Here is a 25,853-nt window from a genome sequence, read left to right as displayed (position 1 = left end):
CACGTTTGCTAAACTTGACATATGTGTCAGTTGTCTGGAAACCTAATAAGAAAATTCCTGATACTTTTTGAAATCCACCCCAGCTTTCCGAAAACACCTCAGTCGTGTGATTGTTGATTGTGTTAAGCCGGATAACATTTGTGTTTATGCGCTTTCATATGCTATGTAATTTTATGACAATAAGGTTATTTGTATTTGTCATGTTATATATTGTCATTATTTTTGAAATTATACAATTCTTTAAGTGTGTTGTAATTAATGTATTGTTATCAATGTATATATATGTTTGTGCGCGTGATATATTAGTTAAAATTGTCTAACGCCTATTTTTAATTCTCTAAAGAGGGAGGGAGACGTAATGGGTTTACAGTTATACTTTTATTTTAATACATACACTTGTTTCAGTACAGTTTTATTTTTGTATGTGACATGTATTATTGGCTATGTATTGCGCAAGTTCCGCCTGTTCTCGAAATGTGTAGAAGATTTTTGAGAGTTGGAATCGACAATATTTGTTTTACGAAAACGCGCTAAAACAATTTTGAAATTTCTACAAACTCGCATGATTCGTGCAAAATGAGGCTAGTCGAGAGACAAAATATTATTATTATTGGACAGATACAGTCACTGTGTTATAGATTTAGAAAGCTACAATTGTGTTTAATGTCTATTAATTGGAAAACTACAGAATTTGACTGGGAACGTTTATATATCTCAAACGTTACAAACCGTTCAACTTCGGCGAATTTCTTCGGACATTATATATCCTTGCCGGAAGAAGTATGCTTGTAATCGGTATGAGCCAACCAAGATAGCGAGCTTGATAAAAGTGTGACAATATGGACAAAGAATTAATTTTCTCTCCGTGAATGTCAATGAAACATTCAGTCCCAGGCCAGATATAATGCTCAGTATTGTTTGAAACTTTGTAAAACTCATGTATATAAACCATCATTTGTGATAACTATTAATAATAACCGTTATTATAAATTGTATTTTTTAGTTTGTATATTAAAAATATTTGTGCTAAAGAAGAAAACTGTGTATCAATCTTGTTGGCAAATACCATAAATTTGATATATACAAATATTTAATTAATTTCTAATTTCTATTTCATTTTTCCTGTTATTTGAATTAATAATACGTTAACATACATAACATAATAAATCAAAGACTCGTCCGAAATAAATTATAATACGTAACAGGCCTCATACGTTTACAAGCTAAATTTTCCTGACGAAAACACTTAATGTACTCGTAGAAATAATAACGTCCAAGGTAATTCACCAAAATTGAACAGATTGTAATGTTCAAAATCTATAAACATTCCTGGTCAAATTCTGTAGTTTTCTGATTAATAGGCGTTAATCACACTCATAGCTTCCGAGACCTATAGCACACTTACTATAACTGTCAAATAATCATCTTATGTTTCAAGCTCAGCTGCCTTTATAATAACCACGTGTGCTACAATTCTTGAAGTTTCAACAATGTTCTAGCGCGTTTTCGTAAAATAAATATTGTTGATTCTTACTCTCAATTTTCTACAAATTTTAAGAATAGGCGGGACTCGCACAATACACAAGCAATAATATACGTCACATTTAAAAATGAAAACTATACTGAAACAAGTGTAGGTATTATAATAAACGTATAAAAGTAAATCCGTTAGAGACCATATTTAGAAACACGGAAGAAAGAAAAGATGGAGAAATGGTTAACGGAAGATATTACATTGTATTTTTACGTTTAATATTATAATTTTACTCGTTTTAATAAATAAACGTATGACGTTTTGAGAGGTAGCTGGTTGCTATGTTATTACCAATCAAGTTATGCGTACGTTAAAATAATTTCGTTTTTAACAAACTAGGGAGTATAAGAATTTCTTTTTCATTATGACATTTGATTTTGAGAAATCATTACCCTTAAATATATCTTGAGAAAATATTTGATAAAAACAGATCTTTGTGATTTAAAGCTAAACTATACGATGAATATCACAGTTCACTACAGCCCATTAGTTAAATTCTGTCATCTAAGCCTGTGGGTCTGAATTGGGTGAATGGTTCACTCAGGATTTAATCTGATCAGAATCGGGGTGAATGTTTGTTTTTAAATTTCGTGGAAAGCTACATTAGGACTATCTGTGCTAGCCGTCCCTAATTTAGCAGTGTAAGACTAGAGGGAAGACAGCTAGTCATTACCACTCACCGCCAACTCTTGGGCTACACTTTTACCAACGAATAGTGTGATTGACCGTAACATTATAACGCCACCACGGCGACGGGGTGAATGAGTACCATCAATTATACAATAAATTGAAGATCAACAAGTCATTAGTTTCAATAAGTATTTTAGTTGTTATTCGATAAACATATTCATTTTATGTTGTATTATTTCTAGTTGTAGTTTGATGTATATTTAAGTCATGATAAAGATTTTAATTTAGTACTTTTGTCTTTTTTTTAACTTGGCAAGTGAGCTGTTGTGAAAAACTTTAAGGATAACGAATATTGGAAACAGTTGAGAAGCACTAATACAAGTTATGCATCAGATCGTTTTCAGAATTTCTCTTCTTATATACCCGTTCATTCTTTTTTGTTTATTTGCAGGATAAATGTGACACATTGGTGTATAATCAAGCCTGATGAATGCCGTAAAGATGTAAGTTGCTTAACAGTCAAAGTCACATTTTGATAATTGGTTTAGTTGTATATGAAAATAAAATTTACTATATCATTTCTCTATATTTGTACTTTTGAGTATAAGATTTAATAGGTTCAGTAGTTTATGCTTCTGCTTTATTTTCAGTACATATCTACAATGTATTTGTATATCAGAGTATATTTCTTCTGTGAATAAAAATGATTTTATAAATTGTTGTCAAATCGTACGTATGAGATTTCATTCATGTTAAAATGTGTCTACATTATCGTATTATTATATAATAAAGACATTTAATAAGTATAATAATGATATCTTATAGCAGCTTGTTTTTTTGTTCGATGTTTATTTGTTTCTTTTGTTTGTTTAATTGTTTTCAGTATTTTTATACAAAACTGCATATGGGCTTTACTGTCTACAATTTTAAACTGATTTACTAGCGGGATATCAGCTAGTCAACAGCTCTCGACTTCACTTTTGAGTATTATTTTTACCAAGTGGTGAAAATTGAACGTTATATATTTTTATAGTGTACCCAATGTCCTGAGTACATTTTTATTAAACCTCGAATTCACAGTCTGTCTACGCTAACTGCAGGACCATAATAAATCTATTTGATGTTTATACCATAAATGTAAGTAAATTTACTAACACTATGTAGAGCTTCCATGGCTTGTCGACTTGCAGTGGCTTAACAAGAACCAAACCATATCATGGTTTGTTTGTGAGGAGATTGAGGCATATCTATCTGAAAGTATGTTTAACCAAGCAGTGAAGCATAACCATTCCTCACCATTGTATGCGACTCTTTTATGGGAATATATTTTTTGAAGATCAAGTATTACATTAAACAACTTGAAAATTGTTTCACTCTTTATTAAATAATAATCCTGGTCAAATGAAACATTGATTTCTAACAGTTACTCGTGTTTATTCTGTCTTTTTTCCGTTTCAAGACTTCAGTGGTTTCACTGGGAAAGGAGTCGTTCCATTGAACCTCAATGTTTTTGAGAAATGTAATACATCTGGTTAATAGGACATGTATGTGTGAAGTTAATATGAAAATATATAAAGACAAAGTCAAATTTTCCGTTTTGTGTTGTTCCTCATGAACCTCTAGTTCTTATGTAGTTATTACAGTCGTTATATGAAGTAATTCGTGATGACGAGAAACTCACTTGAAGCAAAAACGTATTACAGGATGGCTGGTATGTGTATTAACACTTTTACCAAAATAAAGTAGAGAACAACGTTTCGACTTTCCAAGGTCATCTTCAGGTTAACAAAGAAAGAATTTGCAACTGACCTTTGCCGAGCTCATGTTTCAGGGATGAGAATATAAATTGGTACGAGATTGTAGAGGACGTTGCGGTTGAATGTTAATTAGTATAGGTATAAAGGCGTTCCTTTATACTGGTTTAATTTTGATTTTACTTGATGTATAAGTAGGGCTTCTTTGATTTTGCGTTTGTTTATATTTATTTCCCTACTTAGTAACTGAGTGTGTTCTACAGTTATGTTATGTTTATTTGATTTGCAGTGTTCAAAAACGTGTGAAGGTGTTTCTCTATGTCTTTTGAATCTGGTTTTTATTTTGCTTGTTTCTCCAAAATAGAAGTCGTGGTAGTTGCCGCATTGTATTTTGTTTGCTTGTTTGTTTAGAATTAAGCACAATGCTACACAATGGGCTATCTGTGCTCTGCCCACCACGGATATCAAAAGCCGGTTTTAAATGTGTAAGTCCGTAGACATACCACTGTGCAACTGGAGGGCAACATTTTATTTTACAGATAATGTTGGTGTTGTGTTTGTTAGTATATTTTTTACATGGTATGGACTTTAGTTTTGTATCTGGTTTTTGATTAAATTTGGTGTTTACTGGAATCTTGTGTTTTATTATAAGTTTTTCCAATTGTTGGTTATATTTTCGCTGATGGAAATATATGGTATGCAGCAATGTAAGGTTTTGTAGTTTTTGTATCTTGAAATTTATTATTGTTTATATATGCGTATAATTTTTTCAACGGTTTTTGGAGGAAATTTTTTGATGTTGATGAAGTTGTTTTATTTTGCTGATTTCATTGTTAATTTTATCAGGTGAACATAGTTTTGTGGCTGTGTTTATTTGGTTTCTTAGTATGTTGAGTTTTTGTTTTGTTTCATGTTCTGAGTCCTTGGGAATGTATAGTCTAGTGTGGGTAATTTTTCTGTGGATTTCCATTTTGAATTTTGTATCTGTTCTTGTGATCTTGAGGTTAAATTATGGATAATGTTTGTACACTGATTAAAATTATTGGATAGTTTTATCTTCACAAAATTAGGGATTAGTTTTCCCTTTTTGCACTGTTGGATGAAATAAATGTCATTTCTTCTATTGATAATTATTTGGCTTTAGTTTCTTAGTTTCGTTAGGATCGCACGTTGTTCTCTGATTGATTTTAGTAAAAGTTTTAATACCCATTCCAGCCGTTTTGAGATACAGTCGATATATGAACTCTTAAAACTACTAGCCATTAACAGTACGTGTATATTTTTGAAATAGTGTCATTGAAACTCACTTACTGATTGAATTTTGCGCAAAGCTTCTCGAGGGCTAATTGGGTTTTTTTTTAATTTTACAGTTAAAGTGTAGAGTGAAGGCAGCTAATCAATACTTTCTTTTGGCTACTCTTCACCAACGAAAAGTAGGATTGATCATTACATTATAACGCACCAACAGATAAAAGGGTAAACTTCTTCAGAAACAAATTCTAAATCAGCAATCCACAAATTGCGAGTTGGTGTCAAAACTGTAATTTTGGTGAAAAATGTCATTTTTTGGTCTTTAGTCATTTTGTAGGTATAACATCGAGCACCAGATTAATTTGTTTCCATGAAAAGTTTAATTACATTCACATATATTTGAGTGAAAGTAAATGTTTGGTAAGAGTTATGATAACTTTATTAAAAAAACAACAACTTATTTTATTTTATGGAAGAAGTAACGTTTTAACAAATGCCACCATTAAATTTTGGAATTAAGTATAGTTTTCATTATTTTACTTATTAATTAGAAGTAAGATAAGAACATCAGTTATCAGAAGATATATACCCGTACTTTGAACTGCATAACGTGGTTCACTGTAATTTTTTATGATGCTCCCATAGCTGAAAGTATGAGCGACATCTGCAGCCCGTCTCATTAACCATTAGGTCATATTCGTCCCTAAAATTTTGGAATGTGTTGAATAAAACTTAACTTACGTATAAGTTTGCAAGGAACTGAGATATCTTTGTGCTAGTATTACCCAATTAATATACTAAGTTAGGCACTAATGACTGAATTAAAAAAAGTTTGAAAACGACATTTTGAAAATAAATTTTCACATTGCCATCTGTGATTATTAGTAATTTTCCATAGCCGCTAGTAAATTGTCGATGTATGCCCGCAGTTTAATGCCAATATGTTAGTTAAAAAATTAGCATCAGAATAATAAAATATTATGTAGCATAACATCAGATAAAATTAAAAGATGCTTTAATTCAGTTTTGCGGAGAGTTGAAAAATATAAAAAAAATTGAATTTAACTAATTTACACCATATCTGCCACGAGATTCAGCATTTATCAAAGTTTGTAAAGGAATCATGATTGTGTCTAATGAAGCCATCTTACAACGTTATTTTCTTGCACAAGTGAATAAAACATAAGATGAAAAAGTTAGATAATATATGATGAAGAAACTTACATAAATGGTATGGTTCAAAGAAGGCATTCACATTGAGGGCAAAAGATTCTTTGGAGGGACATGTAGGAAAGGTTGAGGGATTACTAAAGTCGATTGGTTGAAGTTAAGTATAAAGCTAAACAATGGGCTATTTGTGTTCTGCTCACCAGGAGTATTGAAACCCGTTTTCAAACGTCGAAAGTCTGCAAACATACCGCTGTGCCACTGGGGGTAAGGAGGTACTAACGTCGAAGCAAAGAAAAGGAGGAAGAACTATGATCACTGTTGACTCCTTTATCATCATGTCGTTTTTAGTGTGATTTTAACCTGAACTGAGCTAAACACTAATAAAATATGAAACTAGTAGGTTTATCGCTTTGTAGGACATTCAAACGTGATAACGTTCCAAAGCAAGCCATAATAGTATTTAGAGTGATACTTTTCGAACTAATATCACTAAAGGAACAGTTTTATGAATTATGAAACCATGGACAATAAACCTTAGTAATTACCAGATTATATTTTCTTTTAATGCATAAAAATACGTTTTTGTTGAGTCTCAATTATTATTTTTGCACTACTGTTAAGACAAGTTTCTGCAACGTTCTTTACATAATTAATTGTGTTATTGAACAACTATTGTTTGTTATTGTTGGTTACTATTGAGTTGCTGTGCGAAAAGTAAAACTGCTAATTATTTACCTGGAAGTACTTTGTGCTTTTTAGAAATTTGTTGACTTCCAATATATGTATTTTCCAGGAAGTAATTATCAGGATTTTTTAAAAGAAATCACAATTTAAATTAGCTAGAATATTGGTTATTGTCAATGTTTTTATATTGAAGTGGGCTGAAATTTTCATACAGTAGGTCCCTGGGATCGTCAAACTACGGTCTACGGCCTCATTTCATCAGGCCTGCCAACTTTATTGAATATGTGACGTTGCATACAAACATTCTTTGTTTTCCTTATCTGTCGTTGGTTAGCGAACAATAAAATTTAGTATCGAAAAGTAGAGCAAAAGTCTCATTTTTGCAGTGGTTCAAATGAATCAATGTTTTATAGCTAAAAATGTTTTAACCCTTTACTGTATGCCGTGCCATACATGACACATACCGACATTTACGTTATTAAATGCTAACTAAAGAGTTTTCTGTGGTAAGCTGCATATTAGGCCACTAGTAGGACAAAACAAGCAGCTCAGCGTCGTCAGACGCTGTCTCGGATGCGTTAACAAGTTCTGAACTCGTTCAGTGTTTGCTACATTTTGTCCTTGTCGATGTTGTTCGAGGAACCTCTGTTATATTGTTTTTTTCATGTGTTTGTGGACTATTTACAGGTAAGTAACAATATTATTAGATGAATAAGAGTTCTGACGTAGTTTTTATAAAAAAAGAAAATTAGGAACAATCTTATATATTATACTATAATATTCACTCAGTCATCATATTACAGCACTAGACATGTTCATACATTTTTAGTAAATTAGTAGTTTTTTTTTAAAACTGCACTAATTTTGTTGCAGTGGGCAAACTAATGGCGGCAGTTTCATTGTACTTTTCACTTGTTATGGTTGCGCTCAATAACGAAAATACAGTATATTTAATTTTCTTAACATCAATAACTTGTTTGTTTGGTTTGATTTGAATTTCGCGCAAAATTACATGAGGGCTATCTGCGCTAGGCGTCGCTAATTTAGCAATGTAAGACTAGAAGGAAGGCAGCTAGTCATCACCACCTACCTCTAACTTTGGGCTACTCTTTTACTAACGAATAGCGGGATTGACCGTCACATTATAACGCCCCCACGGCTGAAAAAGCATGCTTGGTGTGAGGGGGATGTGAACCGACAACCCTCGGATTGCGAGTAAAGTGGCTTAACCATCTGCCCATGCTGGACCTCCATAACTTCTCTCAAGTACTCTCCTTGTAAAATTTGGTTGGGTGCATCTACTGGTAAGTTCAAAATGCTACTTGACTGCAATTTTTTTAATGTTGTAGACCATTTCATAATTATTTCTTATATGAAACTATTTTTTTTATTGTTTCTAATAAGAAGCATTTTTATTCACTAGTTTTAAAGTTGTCAATTATTTTGTTCAAAAACTTTTTCAAAACTGCTTTAATAACTTTTCTAATTTACATAAATTTTGTGCTTGTAGTTACCCATCATTCATAACGTCACAAAATTAACTCTAAATCTCGCGACTTTAAAAGCATTGGAGGGTGGAATATTTTGTAACTGAAAAAACAACAAAGTATTGTGTGTGATATGCAGTGAGGTTATTGCAGTGCTAAAGGAATATAATATATGAAAGCATTACCAAACGAAGCATTCATCCCATTATTCTCATCTAACAGGAAAGCTACATCATGAGAAATATGAAGTCTTGAAACAAGTATTTTTACACAACAGTCGTTTTTCACAAGAATAAATGTTAACAATAAAGCTGCAACCAAAACTAGTTTGAGAGTAGCTTGTTTGTTACCTAAGAAAGGAAAATCATTTACTAGTGGTGAATTAATTAAATTTTGTATGACAGCAACGGCTGAAGAAGTATGTCCAGAAAGAATAGATTTATTCAAGAATATTAGTTTTGCTGCCAAAACAGTCACTAGTAGAATGAAAAACATAGGAGACAAAATCATGTGCCAATTAAACAATAAAGCACAAGAATTTCAGTGGTTTTCTTTTGCTCTTGATGAATCAACAGATATGTCTGACCATTAGGTGTTGATATTGTTCATTCGGCAAATTAATGCTGACTTGGAAGTAACGGATGAACTAGCTTCAGTGAGCAGCATGCATGGAAGAACTACTGGTGAAGACATTTTCAAAGAGGTGAAGAAAACATTCTCCAATCTGGTTTGGAAACGTCTAAAGAGTATTACAACTGATGGCGGACAAATTATGTGTAGTGTAGGAAAAGGTTTCGTTGGAGAAGTCTGTAAAGCTTGTGACAGTATGGAATGTACAAAACCTATAGTGTTTCACTGCATCATTCATCAGCAGACACTTTGCAGAAAACATTTAGATCTGTGGTGTGATAGAACCAGTTGTTTCGAAAGTGGATTTTATTTGATCGCATGAACTCAGTCATCGCCAATTTCGAACATTTTTGGAAGAAATAGAAGCTGAATAAAGAGATTTGCTGTACCACACTGCTGTAAGATGGCTTAGTAGCAGTAAAGTTATCTGACAATTTTTTGGACTTCGGATGGAGACTGACATTTTTTTGAATGAGAAAAATCATGCTCAGCTACTACTTAAAAACGGTGAATAATTGTGAAAATTAGCATTGTCGGTTCACTTAATGACGCATCTTAAAGAGTTCAATCTTAGATTGCAAGACGATTCTGAGTTTATATGCGACATATACTCTGCAGTAAAAGTTTTTCGAGAAAAATTAACCTTTTTCCACTCTCAGCTAATGATAAATAACTTCAACCACTTTCCTTGCTGTGAAAAGTACAACCAAGAAGCAAATTCTCCATTTCCTTTAGAATTCGCTCAAGATATTCTCACTGGTCTGAAGCTGCAGTTTCAACAGCGTTTTTTCAGGTCTCGATGAAAATGCGAAAGCACTAAAAATCTTTCAAAACCTACTTGACTGCATTATCGAGAAACTTCCATCAGATCTTCAACTAAAAGTTATTGATCTGCAAAGAAATGACATGTTAAAAGACAAGCACAAGAAGGAAAACTTGATTGACTTTTATAAATACCTCCCAAAGGAAGGATATACTTCTTTAAAATCCTTTGCTCGGGGATGGGTTTCAGCATTTGGCACAACCTATTTATATGAAAAAAACACTTTTTCAAAGATGAAGTGTGTTAAATCTGTTTATAGGTCAGTGCTAACTGATCGCCATTTGCAGCCAGTTTTGATTACAGCAACCACAAAATTTGAACCATAATTCGACAATATTTTGTCCCCCCCCAAAAAAAAAAATTTCATAGTTCTCATTGATTGATAGTACATAAAAGTTTATGTAGATATTTAGATATTTACTTCTATAATGAAAAAACATTAAAGTAATTAAAATACAAGCTACTTTCACATACTTGTATGTTCATGGTGTCATTTTTTATTCGCCTTGGGCCGCAAGACATAAAAACATTTCTGATCCACTCCGCCTCTAGAAAAGTTTACCGACCCCTGCAGTAGGTGTCTGCGACGTTTTGGTGGTACATTCGAAAAATATATGATAAATACAGTATACTTCTTTCAAAATATATTTCAAAACAAGTCAAACATATTTGTAAAACATTTTCTTTTCTCTAAGAATTCACAGTTTTATCTAAACCTCCAAATTATTATCTTTTCTTGTCAAAAGTCTACACAGGATGATTTTGTTACTTTATAATCTAATTGTTAAGACGAGTTATTTTTTTTAATCTAGTCCTATCACAGCAGTATTAGTGAATAATTCACTTGCGCTACCCTGTGGATTACCACAGGTGTATCCTGAACATTAGATATGTATCTCAAGACGGCTGGTATGGATATTAATACTTTACTTAATAATGCAGGGTAAAAGTGTTAATACTTATACCAACCATTCTGAGATACATTTTTACTTCAAGTTGGTTCCTCGTTATCATAAACATTAGATAATTGTCCATACAGACAGGTTCAATTACTTTAGAATACCCTTTGATAAGTCTTCCGACTTACCTTTATTAAACTGTGAAACTCAGTTTAAAATATCAACCATTATGGTTAATCACTCAAACGCTTTAACTGTGACTTTAATTGGATGTTCTTGGACTTACCCTTTATAGCTATTTTTGTGTAGAATATAAAAAGCAACAGTTATGGAATATATCATTAAATGGGACAGTATTTTTCTATACAGCAGCTTTGTTTACATAGCACATATTGAGAATGAAGGACAATTTCTTGCATAGGACATTAGCAACTCTTATACTTCAGGCACCGCACTCTCTGATTGGCTGTTTCTGAAGTGGAACCAGAGATAGCTACCATGACAGCATGTTGCTAGGCTAATAATATTGTGAATAAAGTTTGCCCCTGAAGAGAAAAGGTCCATCTTTCGGAAGCGCTCGGGTTATAGGGTTTTTATTTCATTTCAGTCATTCTTGAACCTACGTGTTTGCGTTTATTTAACATTGTAGAAGTAGTATGCTATCAAATAATATTTAAGCGTGACATCATATTTTGAATTTATTTTGCTAGGGCCAGAAGGCGTGTTGATATTTTGAGAGTGCAGATAAATCAAATAGATCAACGTGACATTAACGAAGCCTTAAAATTAATAATTTCACTTATCATGCCTAACGTGTTTACAGCTTCCCTTTGTATCTCCTGCTGGGACAGCGGAAAGTCTTCGGATTTACAACTCTAAAATTAGGGGTTCGATTCATCTCGCTGGACATAGCAGAGAGCTTGATGTGCCTTTGCTATAAGAAACCACACCCGCTTCCCTTTATAAATAAAACATTAAGCACGTTTTGTAAAAACACTGTATTACTAAAGGTAATGTTTCTATAAATGGATAGTCCAATAGAATGATAATTTCATCGTTGGGTGTCTCAGCATGTCATGATGTGAACTTTTAGATTTAACAATGTACTAAAAGTTAGAGATGAAGACCATTATTTTAACGATAAATCTATTATAACAGTTAAAACATTTTCAGTTTTTATAGCGTTTAGTATCCATCATCCATATAGTATATCGTGGCGTATACTATAGTCAATAATTTACATGGTTTTACAATTATAGTCCTGAAAAAGATGCTTATTTATAATTTTATATTTACCATTACAAGTTGATTATTAAAGTATGAAATATTAATATTTAACTATTACTGTTGTAGAAAATCTTTATTGAGAGCTTGTTTCTGCCCATTGAAATTGCCGTGTGTGTAGTTACAGCAAAGCAACATTAGGCTATTTACTGTGTCCACCGACGAATATCATATCCCTGCTTTAAGCATTGTAAATCCAAAGAATCACAACTGCTTCACTGGGTGACAGATCATTAGCCTAACCATTTTGCTACAACTACACGTAAGTGAATAACTAACGGTTTAATCAATCAATTTACTATTATACAAACTATTTAAAATGGCAACATGTACCATTTCTTGCAGAATTAAACTTGAAGTATGAAATTTAAGATTCATAATAACTTTGCATTTTTAAGAGTACAGGGATACAAACGAACTTTATTCTGCTTTATCTGACTGAACACAGCTGATGTGATCGACTCAAGTCTTCTGACTGTCTAAAGGTTTATCACGAAAACAGAATGCCTTAAAAGGTCAATGAACCTTTTGACTTGGATTTGTTGCTAGCCTTGAACTGTTAATGATACTAAAACAAATGTAATAGTTTTTATTCCTGCCAGTGGGTCAGCAGCAAGTTTACAGACTTACAACACTAAAATCTGGTGTTCGATTCCCTATAATGTGCACAGCAGATTGTCTAATTTGGCTTTGCCATAAACCAAACAAATCTGCCAACAGAAATTTCGTTAATGTTGCAGTCATTACTTAATGTCACATTGACAATGTTCAAATCTAGTTCTTTGACCTGTCAATTACCTGCGTGTCTTGTTCTATAATCACTTCACTTGGCTCATATGTCATCTCTTAAGCGAATAGTCACTTTTCTTCTTAATTCCTTATGATGTCTACCCCTTTATTAAAAAATAAATCAATCTCATCTGAATAGTTATTACACATGATCATTCTGCCAGATTTTGTATTTTTCCTATCTTTTATAGCCATTATTCAATACTGATATCACAGCATGGTTGCTGGCGTGGTTGTTACCACTGCTGTTGCGCAAGTATGTCTTGAGAAGCTTCAGACATGAAAAACGTCTCTCACAGGCAGCTGAAGTGACAGGCAGGGTCACAGCGATGCATACAAGTTTGTGGAGATCCATGAAGGCATCCTTGTATGGCTCCAGCATGGTTTGCAATCTCCAATGGTGTGGATACTTCCTGTCCCTTGTCTTTTTTCCTGGCAATTAGTTGGTTCAACTGGTGGACCTCCACTGTGAGGTCATTCTCTGCCACACCATATTTTGCTGCCATTCCTAAGAGTGCTTCCTTGCCCAGAAATGTGGAGTGTTTGGGGTTTAATACAATTGCATCCATCAGAACACTGCAGGCATCGGAGGAGAATCTTCTATTCAGCTCATTGAGTATCCTGTCTATGATGGGATAGAAGGTGTGTCTCCTGAAATCTAGAACATATCCATGAAATACTGTTAGAGAAAATGTTTATCTTTAACCATATAGCAGAAGTACTTAATTAGAGAGTAGTGATAATGTAAAATTACAGGGCTAATTAGGGAACACAAACACAGCTTTGATAGGGCATGTAAAACTGTGAGCAGCTAATGGGAGTGAGCGAGAGGTGTGTGGTGGGCGGCTGGCATCTGGATCTCGATCGGGCTGAGTCGATCATTAGCCGTACGCAGAGCATACACCATGGTCATCGGCTCGATGATCATACACTTAAGGCGTTCGAGGCGGAAATCACGCGCTTGAACAAAGCAAACCCGCGGCTTGGATATTGAATGGTCATAGTAGCACCAAAACAAAATGTCTAAATTGCAGTTGACCTTCACAGAAAGGCTGGTTTCTCCATAAGTTCACATTATTCATACAGGCCAAACTGTGACTGTGATATTGTTTTTATTATCATAAGTGTGACAAGCACCTGTTACAATAATGTAACTACTACATTACATTAAATTAGGCACTTCTAAATAGCCCAATGACAATTTCAATTTCTAGAATTGTTTATAAATATTATTTGGTCAGTAAACATGTAAGGTTATTATCTAATCATAAGTATAACATTAATTGGATTGTAAGTCAATTGGATTGTGATTTTAAGTGTATGCCACAATCATCAGTACAATTTTGGATGGCTGATACACAATGCAAAATGATCTCACAGAGGACACAACACCGGCTAAATGCTTCAAAGTTTTGACCTATACATGCATGGTACACTTATACATGCATGATATATTTTACTTTTCAATAAAAGATAAATGAAATTAATGGGTATATACCTATGAAACCTTTGGTTTATCAAGTAAAAAACCTGATGATCTGTTGTAACTTGAAATCAACGTGGTTGTCTAATCTTTGTTAAAGCTCAAGATAGAATGGCATTACACAAGGAGTGGCAATACAGCGCATGAGTTTCAGTGCATTCAGTACGTTGTTATGGGACGCATGACACATACTTCCGTCTTAATGAAGACGTTGAGTTCTACAGATCTATGTCTCTTTGATGTTAATTGTTAAGCAACAGCGACGATTGTGTTTTCCATATTTTATGAATATACATAGGTAACAATATTGGAGGGCTGAGGGGGCTTGGCTCATTTGGGTGGGCTCAAGCCCCAAAGACCCCTTAGCGCCGCCACTGCTCCTACAGAAGATCCTGCCACCAGTTGATAGTTTATTAAAATTGTATATATGCCACTTCCAATTGATCATAATCATAATCATGTCGGTCTTTGAATGTTAAGAGATATATACAGATAGCTGAATGATCAGTTTCTTTCAAAAGTTCTTCACTTTTACTGTCTTTGACACACAAATAAGCTTCAAATAATAGAATCATCCACATGCCTGTCATCTTAGAGAACACTCACGAATTTGTTATGATAAGTGTATTGTACGTCTAGACAACCTGATAGAATTAAAACATAACATTAAAATCCACAAAATTGTTTGTTTGTTTGTTTTTGAATTTCGCACAAAGCTACTCGAGGGCTATCTGTGCTAGCCGTCCCTAATGAATAGACGCAACTAATCATTACAACCCACCGCCAACTTTTGGGCTACTCTTTTCCCAACGAATAGTGGGATTGACCGTCCCATTATAACGCCCCCACGGCTTAAAGGGCGAGCATGTTTGGCGCGACAGGGATGCGAACCCGCAACCTTCAGATTACGAGTCACACGCCTTAACACGCTTAGCCATGCCGGGTCATGAAATCCACAAAATAAGCTTTACTATTTGTTAAAGTTTCATTATTAAAGTATATGGTAAATATTAGATTACATTTTACTTTATTGCTGATGATTAGGCTTAGATATGATGAAGAACAAAAATAAATATTAAACATTATAGTAAGAGAAATAATTTACTTTCTGTATTTAGCTAACTTTATTGAATGAAGAAACAGTTGCTGAAACACTTTCTCGGAGATACTTAATAGGCTCGAAAGACGCCGGGTTCCAACTTAACAGTGTTCTAGTTAAATGCTCTGTTGCGGGATCTGATAACTGCCAGTAAGTAACATTCTTCTAGTAACTATAACATAGTTTAGTGTTTCATTATTTAGAAGAAAATTAAATCTAAAATATAAGTGTAATCCTACATTTTAAGATTATTAGAAGTTAAGTGGTTATTTTTAATAGTTTAAAAACACAAAAGCACAAAGTTGCAGAGTTAAAACAAATTGTTTTCTAGCTTTTTTTTTTTTATAAAATTGCACCATAGTTTTGTGCAGTGTTGTAAACTATGTAATTTGTGATGAGCTTGCAATTACTCTTTCAAAAATGTAAAATGTTTGAATAATTGCAAAAGGTATGAGTATTTGAGTATTTTGTTTGGGTAAGAATTTTGGCACAGCTACACGTTATCAATTCGTACACAGGTATTGTTATCATGACAACACTGCCATTGCAGCAGTCAGGGTTAAATACATGACACTCTGCACAAGAAGCTTCTGCTTTAAATTTTGAATGTTGAGCAGTAGACTAATTTGTAATCTATTGCACTGGTTCTCAACCTTTTCTGACTTGCGGCACACTACGACAATTTGAAAATTTTCGCGGGACACCTGGAAAGCCTTAACGATTTTTTTAGGTACACGTTATACGGTAAGTGTTAAAAGCCTTAGAACGAAAATCACGGCCAAAGCAAGCGATATTAATGTCATTTCCACATTGACAATACTATCGCTTGCTTTGGCCGTGTGTGTCGTTTTAAAGCTTTTTAACGATTTTGTGGTATAGCAGAAAAATCAAACATTTTTATTTTTACATATGTTTTCAATGTGACACTTGTGCCTGCTCTCGAGAGCATATCAAATTGAAGCGAGGCTCTAACGTAGACAAACAAGTGTTCATTTCATCAACGACTGTGAGAAGCCTCTCTCTCTTTCTGGCTTCAATTTCAGTCAATGCTGAAAATCCAATTTCGCAAAACCACGAAGATGCAAATGAAAGCAGAACTTCAACTGCTTTTGAACTGATTGCAGGATATGAATTTTTAATGGAGATCCAAAACTCATCCAAGCTCTTTTTGGGAAACAATGACTGATAAAATTTGTCGTTTCGTAAATCAATGAGCTATTCTTCCTCCTCAGTTGTAAGATTTGTTGTCTCGTTGATTCCGAATGGATAGGTCACCCAGTTATATTCGTCGACAGCAAGTAACGGGAAGTAATGTTTTAGCGCGGACTGTAGGTCGCTTAATGTGTTCAAAATTTGAGGAACAATTTTCTTCTTTGACGGACATTCGTTAACAGAAGGAAAACAATCAAGGACTACTTTCGATATCTTATTCTTCCACAGCGTCACCTTTTCATCAGAGACCTTCAGTTTGGACGTTGCAGTAATGATGTTTTCAGATGGTTCTTGGAGACTTAAGCTCAGAGAATCTAATTCGTCAAACAAGTCGGAGAGAAATTGAACATTCAGCCACCAGATCTCATCATGAAAAGAAAATTCAAAACCTGCTTCTTCAACCTTCAAGAAAGACATTACTTTAGTTTTCAGTTGAACAAGACGCTTTAATACCATTTCTTTTGCAAGCCATCGAACATCAATGTGATAAAGAAGCTTTTTGGAGTCTGAATCCATCGCCTCACAGAGAAGAGAGAAAAGTCGAGGTTGATGTGGCTGAGACTTGATGAAATTCATCACTTGAATAATTTGATTCGTAACAGACTGCAAATCTTTCGGCAAAGATTTAGAGACGAGCGCTTCTCTGTGAATCATGCAGTGAACAATCCTAATGTTTGAATTTTGTTGGCACACCAGAGTGACGAATCCCTTTTTTTCCTTGCATTGAAGGACAGCCATCGGTGCAAACGCTAACACAGTTATTCCAATGTAATTTGAAGAGCAAAATGTTTTCATTCACCAACTCGAAAATGTCTTGGCCTTTCGCTGTACTTTTTAAATCTCTGGAAAATAAGTATTCGTTTATGATTTTTCTATCTTTTATGAATCTAACAAAAGCCAGAACTTAAGCTTTTCACTAACGTCAGTAGATTCATCAACTTGAAGAGACTATAGCAGAGACAATTCGTCTTCAGGCGCTTCGAAGTGTTCGCAAACTTAATCCTTCAAGTCCGACGACAAGTCTAAAATTCTGCACGAAAATTTCTCATTGGACAGTGGAACTTGGTTAACCCTTTTGGCGACATCCGTTCCAAGCATGGTTTCAATGACGATTGCTAACGCTGGCGCAATCACTGATTCGTCCTCTGTATGTGCTTGCTTGCGTTTTGCCAACAATTGAGCAACCTTATAGCTTGCAATCAATCCTTTTTCAGGCAGCTTCACGTAGTTCACAAACTTCCTTGATTGTTCATGTTGTTGAGCCGCGAGATTCTCGAAGTATTCTTTTGGTTTATCCTTCACAGCTGAATGTTTTGTTTCCAAGTGTCTCTTCAGTTTGCTAGGAACAAGCGCCTCGTTTGATAAAGCTGCACTGCAGAGTAGGCAGAATGGTAATTTAAAAAGTCCCGATTCCAAAGCGATAAAAAGTATTTGATGTATTCGTTTTCGTACTTTTGTTTGATTCCTTGCTTTTGTTTCAACACATTCTCCTTTGCAGCACCAAACTTACTTAAATATTTTTCTATGGATAAATTATAAAACTAATTTATACACGATAAGCACAAAGTTCTGCAGCTGATATAAAATTCCTACCTACAGTGTAGTAGCTGGAGCTTACCGCAGAATGAGAACGTGTTCTAGAAAGCACTTTGATTGTTTAATGCAGGGGCGTAGATCCTGGATGGATGGGTGGGATACATCCCCTCCTTCATTTTAGGTGGAGGGTATGGTGCATACAATCACCCCCCTACAGTTTGGTCTGTTGAATTCTTTTATTGCATCAAAGGCCTACAAATTGTGTGTTTGTTTTTGTGATACTCTTGTTCTTACCAATCGAATTACATAATTAGGCCTAGATGTAGGCTTTTTCAGTAGCCGAAATGTATATCTTTAATGTAGGGGTGATTCTAAGCTTTTCGATCTAAGCGATAGTTCGTAAGTATCAGTCAGTAGGCCTAAGTATACATGCAAGGTTTGCAAGCACTATCACAGAATCTACCTACGTCTTGTACGTAGTGTAAGATTAAGTAAAATTTTCATCACAACAGATTGAACAGAGCATGAAATTCGAAAATATTACTCCCAAGCGTAACCTCCTGTGATCTAGATCTGGCAGGCCATTTGTAGCTTGTAGCTGCATCAATCTTATGTGTATATTGTGCGATTTTCCTACGCCATTTGTTCTTATGCATGTCTAGCCGTTTTATTGTCGAACGCCTTACTATCCTTAGCTGCCGAAGCTGCAGACCATAGTGTACGTTTAATGTACAGTTAACGACAGGTTCGGGCCGCTTGGATCCAGACGCGCCCTACATCACCCCACTCCCTTTAGTCTGAGCCTCGATTTTACAACAGGGCTCATTAGACTTGTGTTTGTGTCCCACGTTAATTCACGACATTTCAGATTATCACCGCCCTCTAATAAAGTGCTGGTGCTTTATGGTAAAAAAAAACAAACAATATATTCTCTTATTGATAGTAAAAATATTGTATTTTCTTGCATAATTAGAACACAAAAGGAGCGATTTCAATGGCCTGAAGCCTCTACTCGAATTGTATTGCTAGTTTTTGTTTAGGTGTTTTTATTTAATAGACATTACATCACAACGTGTTTGCCTTTTGATGAGCTTTAACAGGAATATAATATATTTGTGAAAAAAGGAGGTATACATTTGTGAATATGTAGACTAGAGGATTAAATCAATCTTACTTCAATGAAAAGTATGAATAATTATGTGCTACATTGTATTGATGTGTAATTTACAAGAGTTCGCAAAGACATTTTAATTATTTTTATCAAACAACATGAACAGTTTTTCAGTAAATATAAACTTATCAAGGGTAATTACTCATTTTATTAATATTTGAAAACGTAATTCATGCATTGAAAGTTATTAGTAACCTTGTCAAGTATAATGGCCATCTTTTATACTGTGAAGTGTGCAGGAATAAATTCATGTGGCAGTTAATTTGGGACACATTTGTCTTCATTATATTAACATTTTGAAAACTGTTCACAACACCTCACTTATACAAACCTACATGGAAACCTTGAAGTATGGTGGCAACAAGATTACTCTGTTACTGCATTATTTACAGCTTTCAGGTTCACATAGTCAGAGATTACCAATTTGCAAATTGAACTGTCCACAAAATTGGTTGCAAAAATCATGCCCCATCGGGTGTAAAAAATCTACGCCCGTGGTTTGATGCATCATTTATGACGTATGAAGCGTTTGTTGCGACACAATTAAAGTAACAGTCGAACCGTTGCAGTCGAAAATGAAATTTAAGTATGAACTTCTCAGTGCTCGAGTTCAATGAAAACCATCGAATGTTTTGGAAAGTTTCAGAGTGTCTCTATAGTAGCTTTTTATTAACTGATGTGTTCGACTTGCTTGTAAAATCCCAAGAAAGTTGAATGTGTTTCAAAAACATCGCGGCACACCTGCCAATCTCTCGTGGCACACAGGTTGAGAATCACTGTACTATTGTATGCCAAAAAATTACAAACAGTTTCCCTCCAGCCACTGACAGACAGCCACAAAAGAGTAGATGCAACGCACAGGCTACCATTCCTTTAAGTATTGTAAACAAGTGGAACCTGGGATGGTTGTGGCCACTAACTTATGCATGTGTAGCAATTGTGTGCCAACATTGCAGTGGTCAGCTAAGTTAATTCTGGACTGAGTGCTTTTTAATGTGTCCTATATTTGACACAGAAATAAGTTTCATTTTCAAATTATAACATCTATATGCGTATTTTTTTAAGAACCCTTAAAAGAGTTCCCTGCTGAGACAGAGGTAAGTCAACAAATTTACAATGCTAAAATCAGGGGTTTGGTTCTGCTCAGTGGACTCAGCAGATAGCCTGATGTGGCTTTGACACAATAAAACACACATACACCCTCAAAAGAAATTAAGGATTTTAACTGTATTGTACATTTTGCCAGTCATGATTATACTACCTGGATTGAAGGTGAATCATTCACCCATTTATGGAACAATTGTATCGTCCTGAAAGGTTTGTGCAAGCTCAAGGTGAACAAAAATGTGCACGTCTGTATTGATATTAGTGCTGTTTCTCAGAACAATGGTAATCGTCTCTCATCAAGAATCAAGCACTGATAGTGGTATCTTAATGATGAAGAAGTTAACAATCATCATGACTTATGATACAAATAAGTTGCAGTATTAGTCAGAATCAATGGAATGTACAAGTATTTGTTGAGGAAGGAGTCTCGTACTTCCATACATGCAAACATCTCCAGTAATAATGCTGGATTAGAAGAGTGGGATACAGATATTTAATGTTGTCTTTAAATAAGATGAAATGATCGTGTGTGTTGATTTCTTTTTATTGCTAAAAACAGAAGAGCATGTTAACATGCTAGAAAGTATGCTTTGGTTCAATGCGTTATTCCTAGTATTAGGTTACTATAGCTGAACTGGACTTTTGACATGTGTGATGTATTAGTCACATTTTAAAGGTTAGAGGGATGTAAGGTAGAAAAGTGTAACCTATACAAATAACATTTGGGTGTTGGATCTACTGTTGAGTTTCTGAATGGCTTTTCAGCAACTAAAAGAGACATAAAAGTTAATCAGTAATATGGTGATACAAAGAGTTTCTCTGTCACATATAAGGAAGGAACAAAGTGTTCATAATTCATACTAGTAATACAGTAGTTAAGGATCAGCCACAGCCACTGGCTGAAAGACAAGACAATACTTTCATAAATTTAAGTTAATAAAGACATACCAAAACCAACTTCTCTCAGCTACTGCACTGTTGTCTACCATGACAAAAACTAGTATGTAATTTGAATGTAATTGAAGACTAAGTATTTCAGTCACTAGAAAATATTTTAGGTGATACTTTAGTAGTAGGTATTAACTTTATTCTCAGTGTAATTTTATTCATTCTGTACACCGATAACATTTATAGTAAAATCATAGCAATCTTGTCACAAATGAAGCATCTTATTATTTATACTAGTCATACTTTAATGAAATATGAACGTTGATACAACCCAAATAGTGAACTACCCACAGTTATAATGTTTCTTAAATATACTCTTCAAAAAAGAGTGTGTGTTTGTGTTGTGTTTTTGGAATTTCGCACAAAGCTACTCGAGGGCTATCTGTGCTAGCCATCCCTAATGTAGCAGTGTAAGACTAGAGGGAAGGCAGCTAGTCATCACCACCCACCGCCAACTCTTGGGCTACTCTTTTACCAACGAAAAGTGGGATTGACCGTCACATTATAACGCCCCCACGGTTGGGAGGGCGAGCATGTTTGGCGCGACTCGGGCGCGAACCCGCGACCTTCAAAAAAGAAATGCAAAAGGTAAAATTTGAGACATATTGTTAACACGTTTATTCCAGGTAGTTCTGTATGACATGTGTGAAACTTTGCACATTCACTGCTGAACATCCAAAGTTTGCAAAGGCGAAGTCCACGCTCACTAGGTGAAGTTTAACGTCACTCAACGTGAATAACGAGTATGTCCCCGTGATCATCAATAACTGCATCTCCTGCCCATGGAAGCAATGAGATGACAAATCACATCCTGTGGAATGGCTGTCCACTCAGCCTGCAAAGCTGCTGCAAGTTGAGGTAGAGTCTGCGGTTGAGGTTGTCGCCGTCATAGACGTCGGTCCAACTCGTCCCAAAGATATTCGATGGGGTTTAAATCTGGTGATCTGGAGGGCCAGGGAAGAACGTTGATATTGTGGTGTCTCAAGAAGACAGTGGTGAGTCAGGCTGTGTGAGGACGGGCGTTTTCAGGTTGAAAAACGTCGTTGACATTCACCATGATGGGTTGCACATGGGGCCTAAGAATCTCGTACACGGTTGCGTACGGTCTGATCGGAAATCCTACACAGCCCTGGTATGGTTGAGGCAGTAGACGTCGCAGTGGTGGTCCTATCCCGAAGGTGACGTAACCAGATGTTGCGATCTTGTGCGGGCGTGGTCACACGAGGTCTGCCAGATCGTGGACGGTCACGAGTTGATCCATGTTGTTGGTGACGATTCCATAACCTTGTGATGGTGCTTGAGTGGACATTCACAGCTCTGGCAACATCTGATCGAGATTTGCCTGCTTCCAAGCGACCAATGGCGTTGTTGCGTTGTGCTTTAGTCAGTCTTGGCGTAACTGTATTGTGTCGGTGGCTTAACACTGAGCTATGGAAACCGAGAATCCGTCACTTTTATAGGGATTTTGCACATGTTGCACTTGCAGAACATGCTGATCTCTCAAACAAATTTATTAGAAATGCATGCGTTTTGGTGAAAAATCCGATGTTTTCCTCCGTTTCTAAAGTGCACAACTTTTATTGTCATTTTGATCTGACAATCAGTGCCTTAACACGTGTAACATCACATACTCTGAGCTTGTAACGTTATTACATATATTTCTTTTTAAAATAACAAAAATATCCCTTTTGCGTTTCTTTTTTTGAAGAATATATTACATCATGTGTGGTAGGAAGGTCACCATTTAAATGGGCCATTTGTCACTGAAATGCTTAATGTTTTTCAAAACAAAAAGAAACAGGCATATAAATTTACTAGACAACATCATTTAGGTCAATAACATGATAATGCAGATAGACAACATCACCATGAGACTAAAACTTATTGAAGCAGCAATAACAAAACATGTAGGTAGCTGGATCCTCAGCCATTAACCAGAAGCTCCAAAAGAAACACCTGAGGGCCTAGCTTGATTGCAACTTGCCATCCAGCAAGGTGAAGAAGAGTTTTGTATGATTTCCATTACATATAAGATAAATACAGTGAATAACATGACATGGAAAATCTGGAGAGCTTCTTATCAATACAAGGAGGAAATTCCTAAACCAGGTATTTGCAAAGTTTTGTTGAGTTTGATGTGGTGAAGATGCTAACGTTGCTCTATAATCAGACTAAGGTTTTGGTTGATTTAGTTATTAGCTGGAGTACCTGTCCAATGGATGAAAGTTACATAAATTATTGATTAATGAAAAGTTATCTTAGGATATGAAAAGTTGCATCCCTTATATATAATAGTAAAAACAAAACTTCAAAACAAAATGTGAAACCATAAGTTTGCATGTATCTCTGCATGGACTCAATAAGCCTTCATGCCAAATTTGGTGAATATTCTTCAGCTACAGGGGAAGAAGTAAGGTTAAAGTCATAACAATGCCCATAAAACTGCAAAATGCAAAATTGAATATTTGTATCTTTTTCTAGACCCAATGAACCTCCATACTAATTTTGATGAAGATCCATCCATACTCTGTGAAGTAGTTAAGGACATACAACAGACATATTACAATTTCAGTAGTCTAATACTGAGTTAAATTGTAATTTGTATGTCAATATGTATCAAACATGATATTTGCCAAGAAGACAGAAAGCTGTGTATCATTCTAAATGCAAATATATTTTAATATAATAAATCATAATACATTTATAATAACAGTTATTACAAATAGATATGTAACAAACAATGATGAATTTTCTATCTGGTCTGAAACTGGATATATTATCAAGGGCTTATGATGCATGAATTAATTATGAATTGATATTGGTATAATTTATTTAATGGGGAGCTACCTAGCTGTTTGTTAATCATGCAAATAATGGTATATGTGGATGTTTATGAAACAAATGTGATCAATGAATAAGATATTTTACATTAAACAATTTTATTTTACCTTCATTCAACTGTTATCTGTCATAACTATAATTATAGGGTGTAGCAGTTTGCTACATCACCTGACTACCTATGCAGTATATACCATTATGCTCAATCAACACTGAGAATAGCAACTGGAACAACTTAAACTTGGTTGGTCAGTTGTTATCTGGTTACCGATCTTTTGAATACCTTCCATTTAAATGCGACTTTTTTTGTCATGGCAGATAGGTTGGTAGTTTCTAAGAGGGGCTACTGTACATATATAAGGGAACATTCTGTTAAACACTATAGAAAAATCTAGTTTTAATTTTCTTTCTCATATTTTGCTAGGTATTTTCTTTGTGTTAGAGTTTGTATGAACACATGAGAAAAAGAGGATGCAGTTAGAACAACACAAAATCTTCAGTTATATTAAAATGACTGTTGAGCACATCTATATTATTTTAGACATGCAATAAAAAAGAGAAATTTTAAGGTGAAAGGAAATATTTTTAATAACTTTTTAAAATAGTTTTGAAAGAAAATTTCCAAAAAAATCTACAAACTTATTACAACTTTGTGTTCTTTTCTGTATTTCTTTTGACCATGTTAGTGTTTTGCTTGCTTATGTTTACAATAACTCATTCAAAATACTCTCTATTATATCACTTGAAAAATAAGAATACAAATAAAATTAGGCATAACAGTAACTGTGCAGTTTCACAGTTTCATATGTTCTTACTTATGTCTGAAAGCAAGATGTGAAAGCTAATTTATTTGTATATTTTTCTCATACTTACATAGTCCCATTTATACAAATTATACCTCTGCCTTTGGAAATTGCTTTACCATTAATATTGACAGGATGTCTACAGCTGTTACAAGGAATTCAAGTACAATATCCAGATCAAGTAAGTATGAGCATTATACTCTCATTCTACAGGCTCAATGTTTGAATTCCATCACCAAATGTATCCACACTTTCAGCTGTGGGGGAATTATAATGTGATAGTCAATACACTCAAAGGTTGACTAGTGCAGATAGCCAGTGAGTAACTTTGCACACAATTCAACAAATAAACAATATCTTCCAGTGATGAAATACATTAATTTTATGTGCATCAAGGTAGTGTTATGATAGACCAAAAGAAAATGTTTTTACTAATGCCCCTCCACGAAAACAAACAAAATTGAGTTACTTAATTTCTTTGTTTGTTTTCTAAAGGAAAGCTACACTGGGCTATCTGTTTTGTCTACTGTGGGCAACTGAACCCGAATTTTAATGTTGTAAGTGAAAACTTGCAAGTATCCCATTAGGGAACTACCTAATTTCATGCAATATATAATGTTTATATATCAGCTGAATATTTATATTTTCAAATGTGTTTTTGTTTTTTGTCCTTCCCTGAAGCTGTAAAATAATTTCATTCAAAATATGATGATGAAGATAT

General features: G+C 34.6%; 1 protein-coding gene and 1 long non-coding RNA gene across 2 annotated transcripts in view; one reads left to right on the top strand and one right to left on the bottom strand.

The window, feature by feature from the left end:
- The window catches only part of LOC143253358 (epithelial sodium channel subunit gamma-2-like), a 91,159-nt gene that overhangs the window by 4,937 nt on the left and 60,369 nt on the right, over positions 1-25,853 (top strand). The window contains exons 2-4 of the mRNA XM_076507116.1: positions 2,616-2,667; positions 15,537-15,667; positions 25,207-25,313. Coding sequence (XP_076363231.1) covers positions 25,268-25,313 — 46 coding nt within the window. The 5' untranslated portion in view covers positions 2,616-2,667; positions 15,537-15,667; positions 25,207-25,267. The remainder of the gene's footprint in view (positions 1-2,615; positions 2,668-15,536; positions 15,668-25,206; positions 25,314-25,853) is intronic.
- LOC143253359 (uncharacterized) overlaps positions 12,007-25,853 on the bottom strand; it is a 66,632-nt gene continuing 52,785 nt past the window's right edge. The window contains exon 3 of the long non-coding RNA XR_013029521.1: positions 12,007-13,593. This is a non-coding gene — a long non-coding RNA (uncharacterized LOC143253359). The remainder of the gene's footprint in view (positions 13,594-25,853) is intronic.

This window comes from Tachypleus tridentatus, chromosome 6, assembly GCF_004210375.1.
Source record: "Tachypleus tridentatus isolate NWPU-2018 chromosome 6, ASM421037v1, whole genome shotgun sequence".
NCBI classification, from domain to species: Eukaryota; Metazoa; Arthropoda; class Merostomata; order Xiphosura; family Limulidae; genus Tachypleus; species Tachypleus tridentatus.
Note: the sequence above shows the minus strand (reverse complement) of the source record. Positions and strands in the feature narration are given on the sequence as shown.